The 16,431-nt window shown below is 36.3% G+C and overlaps 1 protein-coding gene across 1 annotated transcript in view; it reads right to left on the bottom strand.

Annotated features, from left to right (window-relative positions):
* SEMA3E (semaphorin 3E) overlaps positions 1-16,431 on the bottom strand; it is a 265,807-nt gene that overhangs the window by 91,473 nt on the left and 157,903 nt on the right. The window contains exons 3-4 of the mRNA XM_030856994.2: positions 6,353-6,412; positions 3,766-3,885 (exon numbers count right to left, since the gene is read on the bottom strand). Coding sequence (XP_030712854.2) covers positions 3,766-3,885; positions 6,353-6,412 — 180 coding nt within the window. The remainder of the gene's footprint in view (positions 1-3,765; positions 3,886-6,352; positions 6,413-16,431) is intronic.

Genomic DNA, 16,431 nt, shown 5'->3' with positions numbered 1-16,431 from the left:
AGTTTTTTTTTTTGTTATTGAGCTGCATGAGCTGCTTGTAAATTTTGGAGATTAATCCTTTGTCAGTTGCTTCATTTTCAAATATTTTCTCCCATTCTGAGGGTTGTATTTTCGTCTTATTTATGGTTTCCTTTGCTGTGCAAAAGCTTTGAAGTTTCATTAGGTCCCATTTGTTTATTTTTGTTTTTATTTCCATTTCTCTAGGAGGTGGGTCAAAAAGGATCTTGCTGTGATTTATGTCATAGAGTGTTCTGCCTATGTTTTCCTCTAAGAGTTTGATGGTGTCTGGCCTTACATTTAGGTCTTTAATCCATTTTGAGCTTATTTTTGTGTATGGTGTTAGGAAGTGATCTAATCTCATACTTTTACATGTACCTGTCCAGTTTTCCCAGCACCACTTATTGAAGAGGCTGTCCTTTCTCCACTGTACATTCCTGCCTCCTTTATCAAAGATAAGGGGACCATATGTGTGTGGGTTTATCTCTGGGCTTTCTATCCTGTTCCATTGATCTAGATTTCTGGTTTTGTGCCAGTACCATACTGTCTTCATTACTGTACCTTTGTAGTATAGTCTGAAGTCAGGGAGCCTGATTCCTCCAGCTCCATTTTTCGTTCTCAAAATTGCTTTGGCTATTCGGGGTCTTTTGTGTTTCCATACAAATAGTGAAATTTTTTGTTCTAGTTCTGTGAAAAATGCCAGTGGTAGTTTGATAGGGATTGCATTGAATCTGTAGATTGTTTTGGGTAGTAGAGTCATTTTCACAATGTTGATTCTTCCTATCCAAGAACGTGGTATATCTCTCCATCTATTTGTATCATCTTTAATTTCTTTCATCAGTGTCTTATAGTTTCCTGCATACAGGTCTTTTGTCTCCTTAGGTAGGTTTATTCCTAGATATTCTTTTTGTTGCAATGGTAAATGGGAGTGTTTTCTTGATTTCACTTTCAGATTTTTCATCATTAGTGTATAGGAATGCCAGAGATTTCTGTGCATTAATTTTGTATCCTGCTACTTTACCAAATTCATTGATTAGCTCTAGTAGTTTTCTGGTAGCATCTTTAGGATTCTCTATGTATAGTATCATGTCATCTGCAAACAGTGACAACTTTACTTCTTCTTTTCCGATTTGGGTTCCTTTTATTTCCTTTTCTTCTCTGACTGCTGTGGCTAAAACTTCCAAAACTATGTTGCATAAGAGTGGTGAGAGTGGGCAACCTTGTCTTGCTCCTGATCTTAGAGGAAATGGTTTCAATTTTTCACCATTGAGAACAATGTTGGCTGTGGGTTTGTCACATACGGCCTTTATTATGTTGAGGAAAGTTCCCTCTATGCCTACTTTCTGCAGGGTTTTTATCATAAATGGGGCACACAGGGATTTTAAAACTGCTATTAAAATATGTTCAAAAGTTTAAAGGAAAATAGAGTCATAATAAATAAAAATATGGGGGAGCCCTCAGGATAGAAATGGAAAATATACAAAATGAAAATTCTAGAATTGCAAAGAACAATATTTACATGGACCATTAATGGAGTGGGCTTAACAGCATATGGGAGATGTCAGAAGAAAGGGAAAATAAATCAAAGGTATTTATCCAACTTGAAAAACAGAGGAAAAAAAGATTGAATAAGAATGAACAGAATCACAGTGATCTGTGGGACACTGCCCAAAAGTCAGTCTGTCTGTCTGTCTATCTATCTTTTTATGAGTCCCTGAAGGAAAGGAGAGAGAGAATGAGGCAGAGATATTATTTGGAAAAAACAATGGCCAAAAATTTGGTGTAAAACATATACTCTGTATCCAAAAATCTTAGTATCCCAAGAAATATAAATATCAATCTCTCCAACACTGTCACCACACACACAAAGGCACAGTACAGAGAAACTACTGAAAACCAAAGACAAAGAGAAAATCTTGAAAGATAAAGCAGTTACAAACAGGATAATATCAGCATGAATGAAACCTAAATCTACATGAGAAAGAGATTAGACGACAATAAGGCATTTCTGAGACGCTTAAGGAAAAAAAAATGTTAACCCAGAATTCTATATCCAGGGAAAATATCCTTCAAAAATAAAGATGATATGAAGGCGTTTTCAGATAAATGAAAACTGAGAGGATCTGCCACCAATAAATCTGCAACACAAGTTGTATATATTCTGACTTTGTATTTATGTATACCTGTGTGTTTGTATACACATATGTACATATGCATATGTATATACATATGTATACTTTGTATATTTGTATATATGTAAATATTCTGACTTTGCACTGGACTTACTTGCCTTCTAATGTTCTCCTATTATATTACCTGCATTGTTTCTTTAAAATAATTTAGTAAATATACTGTGATGTGTTTGTGTACGCTACTTAAGTTTAATCTACAACTAGGGGTGGTTAGTTAACATTTAAAATATGCTAATCAAAAATCCTGCCTATAAGGATGCTTAACAGCTGAAGTGCCTCAATCAGGGGCACTCTCCAAAGGCAGCTAGAGTGAGCACTTCAGATACTGCTAATTATGTGTGCACATGTGTGTTAACTAGTATCAGGAATATCAGAAATAATTTTTCACTAGTGAAATGAATGTTGCTCTTCATATGTGGCAGCTGAAAATATTTTATAGTCACTGCTGCCCTTTCATAAATGGGGTCCAAGAATCAAGGGAGTAGCAGATGTAAGCTATTCTATACAGGACAGATAAACAACAAGGTCCTACTGTATAGCACGGGGAACTATATTCAATATCCTGTGATAAACCACAATGAAAAAGAATATTAAAAAAAAGAAGGTCCGCATGTGTATAACTGAGTCACTTTGCTGCACAACAGAGACTAGCACAACATTGTAAATCAACTATACTTGAATAAAAAAAAAAGAGAGAGAGAAAGAGTCTAGCTGCTTAACTATAGATCATCCAGAGCTCTGCTTTATCTGTGTCCCATCTTGTGCAGGATTCTGCCTTCTGACGACAAGGGAAGGTAACAGACCCTGACATCAGTATATTGTTCAGTATGCTTATTCACAGTGAAACTGATGTAAGGCGCTTGAAAATGTGCCTAAATAAACCAAAGCTGAGAGTTTACCCAGTTTGTTGAAACCGCTTATATGACTGAATGTCAAGCCTGCTTGTTAGTAAATACAATGTGGTGTATGTGGCAGAATTCAGTTGGGATTTGCTTTCATGATACCATACCATCTAGTAGTGGGGTCTCAGGGGAGGACATGTATAGCTCTCATCAGGTAAAGTTTATCTTAAGTCAGTTTGCAATATCCCCCCAGCCCAACTCTACCTCTCCCACCTCACCTGGCCAAGAAAAGGAGTCATTACAGGATCAACAAGCCTTTGCATGTCTTTTAAAAACTGCAGGTAGTAATTTATTTTCGTATATGCTTGTATATATATGTTCATATATATACATATTCATTCTAGTTTGGCACTTACACCAATAAAATTTTATATAAGAAGACAACAGAGAACACAGTTTGATATTAAGAAATATTTTTAAGCAGACAAATTAAGTAAATGAAATTCTTCAGTGAATGAATACATAAAGAATTAACTGGTTCCCAGATTTTGTAGCTGGCAAGAATTTTAAAGCACCAGGGAGATCGATTATCTGACTCAAGCAAGCTTAATCAGAAGATCACAAATGCTTTTCTCTTTTGTAGGAAGAAATGCCACAACCTTTCTTTTAAAACAAAGTTCTTTTAAGCATTACTTTTGATAATTCATTGAGAGCAATGAATGAAATCATCATACCTCTAAATGGTATCCAACTCTGATGAAGGCACAAAGGGGGTCAAAAGCTCCAGTACCGCAGGTCAGAAGGTGCGTCCTATTATAGTGATGCAAAACCCGAACATAATTTGCACACTCACTCTAAAGCAGGAAAAAAAAAAAAAGAAATTGATTACTGTAATGAATATGTTTAGTTCTTTTTTGATTATTGCTTTTCCGAGCCCTAGAAATCTCATGTATAACCCATGCTTGGTTAGAGAAGGCAAAGGGGGCAGATGAAAAGAAGACAAGGACCAGTGGAAGAAGAGACGGAGGTGACCAATACAGCGATGTATGAATTACATTTAATAATGCGAGTGTATCATTTTCATGTATTCTAGTACATGAGGAATTTAGAAAAAGCACTGTTCAGAAATCTGTCCAGGTATATTTACATGGCAATATGTTTCACTAAATAATTAAATTCTTCCCAAAACTGTTATTTTTTAAAATTTCATATAAACAATGAATCAGCATAAAGTCAGAAAACAAATAACTAGAAAAAGCTTCATTACCCTTAAGGGAACATATGCAGACCTTAGGGCACTACAGAGTTTTGATGTTTGGGCAAATAAGTCATATCTTCAAACTCATAAATTCATATAAAGTACTTTCATAGAGAATTTTCAAGTAAACAGATAGAAAGCTAACTGACAAAAATAACATTTTATACCTATAAGATTACAGTCCTGAGATCAGCAAACTTTTTCTATAAAGGACCAGAGACTAAATATAATTAGTTTGATGGGCCATCTGGTCTCTGCAGCAACTATTTACTTCTGCAGCTATAGCATAAGAGCAGCCGTTGACAACAGAAAAATGAATGTATATGGAAGTGTTCCAACAAAACTTCATTTATGGCAGGTCACATTCGGCCCCAGAGCTCTAGTTTGCCCATAATGGGATTCAACTGTAATCGTATCAAGGACAGAATCTTGATTTTACACATCTTTGTATTCTGTAGTTAATCAAACCCAGTACCTGATACACACTCCATGTGTAACAAACTTTTAATAGATCAGTCATTAGTTGAGTATGCTGAGTGAAAGTAAGTTTAAAATTACTTCAGACAAAACTTGACTAAATTAATTTTAGCAAATACCTTGTTGGCAAAGCAGGTACTGCTAGTTCATTTAAATTATGAGAGAAATACTAAACCCTTTTATTGCTAAATAGCACTTTGACATTAGTACATGCAATAATCAGTACATATTATGTTTTATAAGGTCAGATTCTGACTTTTAAATTCTCTCATACAACAGTATTAGGATGAAAAAGCCAGCAGACCTATCTCATCGTAAGTGATTCAGAATAGAGCATTCCCTTGGTAAGAACAAGTAACACACTACTGAACCGATTATCTGGGGCACACCGATAGACTTATTCCTTTAATTTCCCCTTCATGCAGCATCCTAGTCTGTATATGACCCGTATAGTTGGGAAAATCTAATATCCTATTTTCATATTGCTATAAGCACCTGCTTCTCCTCTCTTGAAACTGTCACAGCTTGAGTAAGCCGATTAGACCAAATTTTGGCTCGGGTGGGCTTAGATTGACACAGCCTGTGAATGTGTTCAATTATTCAGCATCACGCTGTAGACTAAGCCAGCAAGAATGTCTTGACTCATCCCTTTGCCGTTAGAATCAGGAGTTGGTATAATGTGTGTTAGATTTCTACATGGTATTATTTTTTCTTACTGAAAAAAAGGATGAGTTAACTTTCAAAAGGAGCTGTGCATGCCTTCCTCCAAAGCTGTGAATTGTGTCGTCGGCCAGCTACTCCTAGCACGTGAAAAGTCCTTTCACCCGTGTACGCGTGTGTTAGCAACTATGGCAGGGTTGCTGCTGCTGGACCACCTCTTCCCTTTCACATGCTGCAGGGAAGTTATGGAGAGATGGAATATTGATTCTTTCAGCAGGAGACATCCTCAAAACATGTGGAATATATAAAGCATGTTTACTGCCTTTGCCATCTTCTTTCAAGTTTTTTGTTTTTTCTCCTTTAGTTTCTTCATTTGTTTCCAATTTACTAATCAGGGTGAGATGAAATCTCACAAAGACGGTGCTTAGCTTTTCCTCAAATTAAGAAATTACCTGAAATTATTTTTGTCCCCAGTACATAGGAGATAAGCCTGACTAGAAGGAATTTATAAATCTGAGTTGACTAAAATATTATAAGACAAAATAAAACCAAGATCTAGATGGTACCTTGGTGCCCTACTCTACCTCTACACTGAAATTAATTTTTAAGTAATTATATATATAGAAATTATATATATTATATATATAGAAAATGTACATGTACATGTATATGTATATACATGTACATGTATATATGTGCATGCGTATACATGTGTATATATACATGTATGTATTGTGCACATATATTGATATATATGTATATATCAATATATATATCTATAGATATAGAGAGAGATAGATATTTATTCTTGAAATGAATTGCATATATGTGTTTTAAGAGCAAATAAAAGGTTAGAGATTCAGTCTTTTGTCACTGACCATGACTATAATTGATGATTTGTTTAATTTACAATGAATAATACTCACGGCATCTTTTCCTTTCATTATGCATTCTTCTGTTTTTACTGCTGTACTTGGCCAGTGTATCTGGAATAAAAGATAATGGACTGTTATGCAACTGCATATAAAAATAAACCACACGGAAAAACCATTTCATTTTTCTTCTGCAATTCAATACATTTTATTTTGTTCTATTTTTGTTGGTTCTACTTCCTTCTTTGAGAAGATCAAGCAAGACTTTATCTTCTTTATGGCATTATTTGCCAAATTAAGGCACTTATCTTTTAGCTTTTATTTTATGCTAAACTTTATTATTACTTATTATTTTTTTTAATCTTTCTGAAGGTTCATCTCAAGTCTCAGGCCTTTAGAGGTCACCCATACTTCAACCAGCACTGCTCTGCACTTAACCTACTGTGACCTCTGCTGTCCAATCTCTCTCCCGAACTTGTCTGACCCCCAAAGGCCAGGAACCTCCTTAAGTTCCCTTTGCATTTCTACCACTTAGCACTGAACCTGGTGTGGTGGACTCTCAATAACATTTGTGCACAAAAGAATGAAAGGATTTATAATGAATGAATTTATAATTCATCCTTTGTTTATAATGTATCACTTCATAATACACCACAAACATCTTTGATTATTTTTAAAACATAATTTAACTCTACCAGTTTCCCACTGGATTTCGGGAAATTTTCGTTGTATTTCAAATTTGTTGGTTTCTTCATTGAAGAGAGAATATATCAAATACCTCTTTTTCATCTCAGATAGTGCCTAGCACTTTGCTGGGACCACAGGCAGAAATCATTAAGTACTTTTTTTGGGGAATGCAAGAAATGGTTTTCTCTATCCTTTTCTTTTCTCAGACCGTTTCTGTTCCTCTTTTTGCTTAAATGATAGATTAATCACACCATGTGCCAGACAGCGTGGCAAGAACTTTTAGTTCTTCTTTCTTCTACTTTATAAACTCATGTGCAGAGGTTTGAGTTTGTTATACTATGCAACTGAGGGCTCATTATTATCATTGGTCTTAAAAGGTCCCTCTCTTATTTTAATTATCTATTTATTTCCTTCCCTTCCCCCCTCCATGTTCTCCCTGCATCCCTCCAGGAGGCAATCACTGTAAATTGTTCCTGGAAAGACTAACAGTTTTTCTGTTGTTTGCATATGTTCTTATAAAGTGTATATTGCTTTTTGTGCATTTTTTAATTTATGTAAATGGTATATTTTAATTTATGTAAAGTCTTTCTCATCTTTTATACTAAGAACTGGGTTTTGAAGACCCCTATACAAAGCCCTATGTATACACACAGTCTGTTGTTTCTAACGGCTTTGTAATATTTGGGGTATGGATCCCCCATATTCCCTCTTCTACTCTCCCAATGAGGACATCCAAATTGTCTCCAAATCTCCACCACGGCAAACATCGGCACATCTTCTCCCAATAAAACCTAGAGGAATCAGTTTAATGTTTATGATCTCCATGAACAGCTCATTTCAGTTGCAGTGACTACACCACAAGTGATGGTGTATAAGCTACTTTGGGAAAAGGCTTCTTACCACAATAGTCTGTTTTGTTTTAATAAAGTACTTTATTGACAAGAACCACTCCCTCCCCCCTCCCCCCCCCACCAAAAGCAGCAGCACATTTTTGTACACGTCCCTCTGGGATCTGTATAAGAATACCACTGGTATGTATAACCAGGAGCAGAATCACTGGGTCTTAGCGAAGCATACATTTAATGTTTTACTGTAGTGTCAGGTTGCTCTCCAGGATGGTGACATGTTTATACTCTACCAGCAATCCTCACTGACACCTGGCATTATCAGCTTTCTAACTTTTGTACTGAGCACTTCAGATTCAACATTTAATTTAATCCTTACCAGAACTTTACCTATTATTTGGGAGCTTCTTTTAAAAAAAATGCGTATTTCTCTGTCCAACTCTACAGTGCAGATCTATGGGTGGGAACCAAGGTATACAATTCCCTTAAGTAATTGTAGCAACTGATAAGTTCTCAAATGTTTCCTGTGCCTCAAGATCTAAGAGACTCCAGGTTAATAGCTTATCCCCTCACCTGCTGGATCAATCACTCCCCCTCCCCTGACTGAAAAAGCTCAATCGGCTCCCTTTCTTGTGTCTCTTTCTGAATTCCAAGGGATCACCTTCTCATGCTAATGTATCATCTTCATGGGCTCTGCTGGTCAGCGATGATGAATTCTATTCTGAGCGATGCTGACTTTCACCAGAACCCCCTATAGTTTTTTGTTCATAGCCTCCAAAGGCCTGTGCCTTGGATCTACACGCCCTGGTGTACAATGTCTCTAGAAAAATCTAAAAGGCAAGCAACAGGCATGCCTTCCTATGTGGCACCATTCTTCTGGAGTTGAGTCTGAAGTCTTCCTTCATTGGGACAGGCACTCTCTGATTCTCTTCAGACTTTTCTTTTACCTGAGTGGCCCCTGTAGGCATTTTAGTTTTTGAAATCTGATATACATGTTTGAATCCCAAATATGGTCAAAATTTAAGATTTTTAAAAAAGCTGTGTCCCATACAATATCAGGTTAGGTATTTATATGCTAGATGGGGAAGAGGTTTGTCACTTAACTCACACATTACGTAGTCAAATCCAGGCCCCGATACATGAAAAATATTGGGGATTTATAAAAGTGCTGACAATAGCATTTGATTATGATGATCCTTTTATGACTAAATTTATTATCATAGGAGTAAGCACTCTAGGGTTTGCACTATAGGTGTATGACATTACTTTGATGTTATTATTAGTGTAATGAGCCCCCTGAAGTTTCTTACTAACAATAGTCAGCATTCCTGTGTTCCTTTGCTTTCATAGTGCAGTATATAAACTTTTAAATAAAAACACAAGCGCTTTTTGTTATGTTGCAACATAGAAAAAAGACAAAAGGAAAAAAGTAGGGATATAAAAGAAAACCAACTAAAAAGTCCAAAGCGCACATAGAATACCCTAGAATCAATGTTCTTCATTATAGCAGTAGATCTATCAGTGGATCATATATGATTCAGGAAAGATATCACATAAATAAGACAATGTCAGGTTCGACCGCAGGCTTAACATCAGCCTGAGGGAGGTTACCAACACCACTTGACAATAGGATTCTGGAAGTGAAGTTGTAGAATTGATAAACTTCACTTATCCTTTATTTTGGAAAAAATTCAGGCACTGAGCAGTAGGTTTTCTCAGATGATTTCTAAAACTTATTCTAATTTGAGATTCAATTTGGTTTTGGAATTATAATTTTACTGTGGATGCATAAATTATTCAAAAGGATATGCTAGAATGTATATGTGTGTGTAAATACAAATTCAAAATACAAATTCATTTTAGGATCATCCATCATTGGAAAGATTTTCATGACTAATTTGCTTACCGACATGAATAAATCGGAGAATACCTCACCAGTAGAGCAGAATAATGCTTTTATATTCTTAACACCTTTAATTTATGAGATGCAGCACTTTTCTTCTTAGAATATTAGCATCTTTTTTTATTCATTTTTCATCATTATGTAAAACGGTGACTTCTTTAAATCACAGTTCTACAATTTCAAAGTATTAGATAACTAATTCCTTGGAAAAATATACCAAAGTTCAGCTTTTCAATGTTGAAATAGTATCCAGACAATACAACAACCTCAACGTATTACCTCATTCTCCTCAATCATTGCTTCATAAGGATTATTTCCGGGACTATTTGAACATATTGTCTGGGGGGCAATTCTCTAGAGGATTCCTATACTTTATTGACAGCTTTTGTTCCACATTATCTTTTCAAAGAGCCTTGGAAGACAGAGATAGAATCTCTCTTCAGGGCAAATAGAAGATTTGTTTCCTGACCAGGATAATAAAGATAATGTCTCCCTCTGGGCAAAGGTTGGACAGCTTTGCTAGCAAATCCCTTGTAAGACTGGGAGTTTTCTGAGCTGGAGGTTGGTAAAGCGGGTATGACACAAATTCACTGTGTGTACAGCGTCTACTTAGGCTGCTTTGCCCATCCCCTATGGGACTTGAGGAGGAAAAGACAAGATGGAAACACGAGGCTCATGCTACCTGCTGTCCTGTGAGTGACAGAGTCCTCTGTCTCTAGCCCAGGCGTTGTCTTCTGCCAGCATCAATGAAACTATGACAGGCTAACTTGTTGTCTTAAAAGCAAGGTAAAATTTCAGATCCTTCACAGTTCTTGACACAAACAAAATATCATATATTATGTGGTGGCGAAGACAATACATGGCTTTTCTAGGATTGCCAGAACATGTGTTGTTTCTAGCAGCAAACCTAATAGTGGCAGTTGCTCTAGGAATAATGAAATCATTATTTCAGGCACGTCTTAGAAGACGTTTCCTGATTAACTTTTTCAACAGATAGTATGTCTCCCTCCTTTGATCCTCTATATTGCTTTTCTTACGTTTTCTATCTATGACTATAATGATATGTGTACTCAACTTCAGCTCTCTTATTAGGGCTATAAGTTACAGAGGGCAAGGCAGTGACTTATTGCCCCAGCCCTAAAATGCCTACCTGGCATAAGGCCTTAAATGCAATCCCTGCTCATTCATTGTCTATTGGCAGACTTGTATCAGTCAACATTTCTTTATCACATTCTTCAAAAAGTCAATTCAGTAAAGGATCCTACAATAAAGTGTGAGATATAGATTCACTGACATGAAAATGCTGCAAGCAGTATCAAATAAAGGAGACAAGTAACTTTCCAGTCTAATCAGGGAGGAAATCCTGCAGGATTTAGCAAGCTTGAGAGACTGGCAGGATTTCTGAGGGTAGAGAAAAGGGTGTTAACCAGATCACTCTGGGTCCATGGAAGGGAGAGAGGTAGAAGATTAAATTATGAACACTCCCCACTAAAGTGCAACACAGGGGAACTCTCCAAATGAACAATGTCATTATATATTTACTCAAGTTTTGCTTTTGTTGTTGTTTATACATTAGTTTGCTTTGGTTTCTTTCTTCTTTTTTTTTTTTTTTAACAAAATTTAACAGGCTCAGGACTGCATTCAAAGGTCCACTCAGGTGAGAAAAGATCAGAGAATGATCTCACTGGAAATCAAAAGTTATTTTAAAGCCATCACGTACAAATGTTCTGCCAAGACAGTAAGGGAAATGATTTTCCTCATTTGTTTTGGCAGTAAGGATGCCTTTTGGTTCTGCTCCAGAGTATACCATCAACAAAAACCCATAAAATTAAGCTATTTGTTCTGCATAAAACATTTTTAAAGGCAGTTAAGCAACAGGGTTGTAATGACACTTCCAAATTCTCTGCACCGAGAAAGGTACAAAAAGCAGAAGGTTAAATACACATCATTTCATCACAACACTCCTACAATATAATTTAATTGTTCCAATGCACTTTAACAGGCCATTTACTATTCTTGCATATCTCAAAGGAGAAAAATAAAATAAAAATTAAATTACAAAGTAATTCTTACCCGGACTCCCTACTGAGTCTCCTAATTACACCAGGATTAAGGATTTAACAATGCTATTGTTACAAGATGTTAGGACACTCAGAGATTTTGGAGAGCAAAAACAAATGAACAAAGAAGCAATAATTTAACTGTCTAAAAAACATTATTTCTTTTTTTATTGAAAAAAATTAAATAAAATGATCCAGGTAATATAAGTCTCTCTTCTTTGGAATACATTTAAGTGATTAAGACACTATTATAACTTCATCTAATATTCTCTTCCTAATTCTATTATTCTAATGAAAAACGTTTGTTTATATTTTAGTCTTTCTTTATCTATTTTATATCTATATATAGTACCAGTGTCCATCAATGTGTATTTTAATGAAAGGTCCTATAAATGTCATTAAAATCAAGAAAATAGATTGAGTATAACACATTAAAAGAGGCCTAATGGTTTATAAATGGTAGTTTTAACCTGACACGTTATCCTTACTGCTTATGCTTTTATACTTAATTACAATGGCTGTCATTATTCAAGTAGTTTGTATACCAGAATTATAATCTTTTGGACTATAGACAAGATTTGTTCTTGAAATGTTCATAATCCAAAGCTTTTGAATTAGAACACTATTATTATGACACAAACATTTCCGGCCTTGTGTGTGCCCTTTTTAATGGATGAAATTTACTAAATTGCCATCATTAATGTGAAATACCATTTGCCATTTTATATGCAAATTAGATTTTAATGCCTTTCTCTCACTTAAAAAAATTAAATTCTAAAATTCAAGTATTATTTTTCACCTTGGATTCAGTAAAGCTGAGTAAACGAGAAAAGTATAAATATTTTTACAAACAGAAGTGACTGAGTTATATTTAGAGATATCCAAATTAAGTAGTGTAACTTTAGCTTAAAATAATGGTGGTGAGAGTAATTTTAGAAAAATAAAGCTGAAATTTAGAAACTTGGAGAAAGCCAGGGGTGAAAATTTGTTAAAGTGAATATTTATTACTAAATATGGAATGTTTTATGACTTCCTATAAAATACAGCTTAAATAAACAAACATTTCCACTTTTGATTTCTTCATGAAATGAAACAAGAAAAGATTTTATACCTCAAACTACTGTTGCTACCTCCCTGAGAATAATTTTGATTTGTTTTTCAGGAATCTCAGTACTTCTCAAATGTGCACAGATTGCAAGGGGCTATGTCGACAGGAGATGGACAATCTAGTCCCTCACCTGTGGTTGAAATACCGGAGCCTCGTGGGGAACTCAACTTTGCCGTTAAGTTAACAAGGGGAGACAGTTCCTTCTCGCACTTGTCAGTGGTTTTCCTCCACTACTGTCACCAACCACTAACTGTTCCACTAGTCTCTTAACCATTACGAAGGTAAACGTTAGTCATGCAAAGGGAATAAGAAGCAAGAGGAAAGAAACACCTCATGACAAAAGGCAGAACTAACAGTACACTGAAGACCACCTTGGGAGACGCGGAGTTCACACCAGAGCAGCAGCCTGGTTCTCAACACTGTGACGTGGTGGAAAGACCTTAGGCTTCTAAGACAAGCGAACCTGGTTTTAAGTTCTAACTGCTACTTACTGGCCTCATGGCCCTATTCTCCTCTTCCTTCCATTCACCCAACATGCTGCTGCTAAAGCAATCATGCTGAACTACCATTCTGATTGTGTTTTACACGTATTCAGACTCTCCCACTGGCTCCTGCATTGCCTAGAAGATTCAGTTTCAACAGCACAGCAGTCGGTATTCTTCAGGATCTGGTCTAAACCCCATTTCCATCCTTAACTCTCATTCTACCCTGTTGATACCCTCAGGCCCCAACTCACCTATCTACTTCAGCCAAGTCATTACTTCAAAGTGCTCTAAAATGTCTGACCTTCTTCCCTGTACTCTCTCTGTTCCCACTACCTATCTGTGTGAATCAAAATTCCAACTACGATTCAAAGTCCAATTTTAAATTATATCTCCTCCAGGAAACCTCAACTCCCAGCTTCTGTATACTTTCTTAGCATTTTACTTGGGCCTTTGTTATAGTTCTATTCAAACTGTGCTACCTGTGACAGATGTGTATGTATGTATCTTCTCCATTGCATTAGAAATATTTTAGGGTAGGGACTGTTTTATTCATCTCTGCATACTTCGTATCTCCATGACTGTTTCTAGAACTTAGTTGAATCATCTCTAAAAATATGCAGTACTCTCCTACCTCAGTTAGAAATGGCAGCACATAGGAATCATGTGCTGATTCTATGTCTTGTTTAGATAATAACCATGATAGCAAATATTTGGATAATACTATGTTTCAGGCACTGGCCTAGGCAACTAATAAGTCAATAAACTGTCTTATAAAAGCTGTGAGATAAATACTATGATTATCTCTCTTTTACAGATGAGAAAACTGAGAAATAGAGCTATGGAATAAGCTGACCAAGATCACTCATCGCCTAAGTGCTGGACCAGATACGGGAGTTCAGGCAATCTGGCTATAAAACGTGTTCTTTGCTATTACATTCTGCTACTTTTCAAAAGGTCTTATAATATCTGCAAATGGAAATAAGTTAAAATAAAACAAAAAAATAATCTGTTGGCTCTTTCTGTCAAATATCAAAAAAAAATGTAGCTGTTGATCCATTATATCTCATTCTAGAAATGAAATGTTGATCAGAAAGAATGAAGACAAACTTTCAACCAATAAAGAAACACAAATAAAGGTACCATGGCTGATGCTTCTTTATGGTAATACAAATAAACCTGATAAATATGAATTAGGAAATAAATTTTTCTCATGGAATATGGAAAACAGCACAAAAATGTTTTCAATAATTGTTAGGTGCTATATGAAAAAACTTTACTTTGTGTAATATCTAGAGGGATTTTTAACTCATTACTAGTTTTGGTTTACTAATTAATATTATTATTTACCATTTTGAAATATTATCATATATTATTGAAATATTTTAGAGTCACAGGAAAAGTTTTTTTAAATCCTCTTTTTAAGAACTGCTTGAATTACTCAATAATTGTGTAAATTTTACTCTTAAATGCTCCTTAAATGCTAGCAATATACCAGGATGTTTTGTATTTATTCCTTTGCTTCCCTTTCTTGATCATATTTTTAACATACATAGTTTCTTCTGAATTACATGTTTAACGCTAAAAAAACGTAACTCATTAATTTTGCATGCATATATTTAAATCCCCTTAGATTTAACTCAAATTACATTTCACCAGACTGAAGTTCAAATAACTATGCATCATGTAAAAATAACATTTAGGGCTTCTCTGGTGGCGCAGTGGTTGAGAGTCCGCCTGCCGATGCAGGGAACACGGGTTCGTGCCCCGGTCCGGGAAGATCCCACATGCCGCGGAGCGGCTGGGCCCGTGAGCCATGGCCGCTGAGCCTGCGTGTCGGGAGCCTGTGCTCCGCAATGGGAGAGGCCACAGCAGTGAGAAGCCCGTGTACCGCAAAAAACAAAAACAAAAAACATTTAATATTGCTGAGTGTACAGCTGCTAACTAGAGAATTTAATAATAACATAATAAACTTTCATTATCTCTTTTGGCCACATCTTGATATTGCACTAGGTATAAATAAATTGGGGGTGGAGAATATGAGAAGAAACAGGTACATTCCTTTTCAGATGATCTAGATTGGAAGTTCTTCCTCAATACAGAATGATAATTTTAAAATTAAGTAGTGACTGAAAGGAAATTTAATGAAGAAGATTTTTTACTTTCCCAGTGGTCCAGCAGTTAAGACTCCGTGCTTCCCATGCAGGGGGTATGGGTATGATCCCTGATTGGGGAAGTTCTGCATGCCATGCAGTGCGGCCAAAAAAAAAAAGCCAAAAAGCCAATTTAAACATGGATAGCTTTTTTTTTTTTTTTTTTGCGGTACGCGGGCCTCTCACTGTCGTGGCCTCTCTCGTTGCGGAGCACAGGCTCCGGACGCGCAGGCTCAGCGGCCATGGCTCATGGGCCCAGACACTCCGCGGCATGTAGGATCTTCCCAGACCAGGGCATGAACCCGTGTCCCCTGCATCCGCAGGCAGACTCTCAACCACTGCGCCACCAGGGAAGCCCCACATATTACATTTTAAAAGATATTAAAAACTAAGAAATAAATGGAAAGTGAGAAAGTGGGGAAAATGGGCTTTGGCTACTCTTCCAAGGTGACTGATCCCAGGGGAAGAAGCAGGGATGTGGTAGCACCAAGTAGATATATGTTTATGGTGGGACTTTTTAAATGAGAGGTCTGTATCCTGCTTATAAAATGATGGGCTAGACACAGTGGTCTGACCTGAGGTAATTCTGCCTCCCGGGGGGTATCTGACAGTGTCTGGAGACTTTTTGATTATCATGACGCAGGGGCAGCATTCTACTGGAGTGTATTGGATAGAAGCCAGGGATACAGCTAAACATCCTACAATGGCACAGGACACTCTCTGCTCCAACCTAGACTTATTCCAAATGTTAACAGTATTGAGGTTAAGAAACCCAAAGATAAAGCAGGAGAGATTAAAGATATAATAACAGGTAAATCATTGAAGGAGTAAGGTCCAGGAAAGACAGGAGGAGAACTTGGCCAAGAAGCAGAAACATCACATCTGCAGAGCCTGG

This window comes from Globicephala melas, chromosome 9 (genome assembly GCF_963455315.2).
Source record: "Globicephala melas chromosome 9, mGloMel1.2, whole genome shotgun sequence".
Lineage (NCBI taxonomy): Eukaryota > Metazoa > Chordata > Mammalia > Artiodactyla > Delphinidae > Globicephala > Globicephala melas.
Note: the sequence above shows the minus strand (reverse complement) of the source record. Positions and strands in the feature narration are given on the sequence as shown.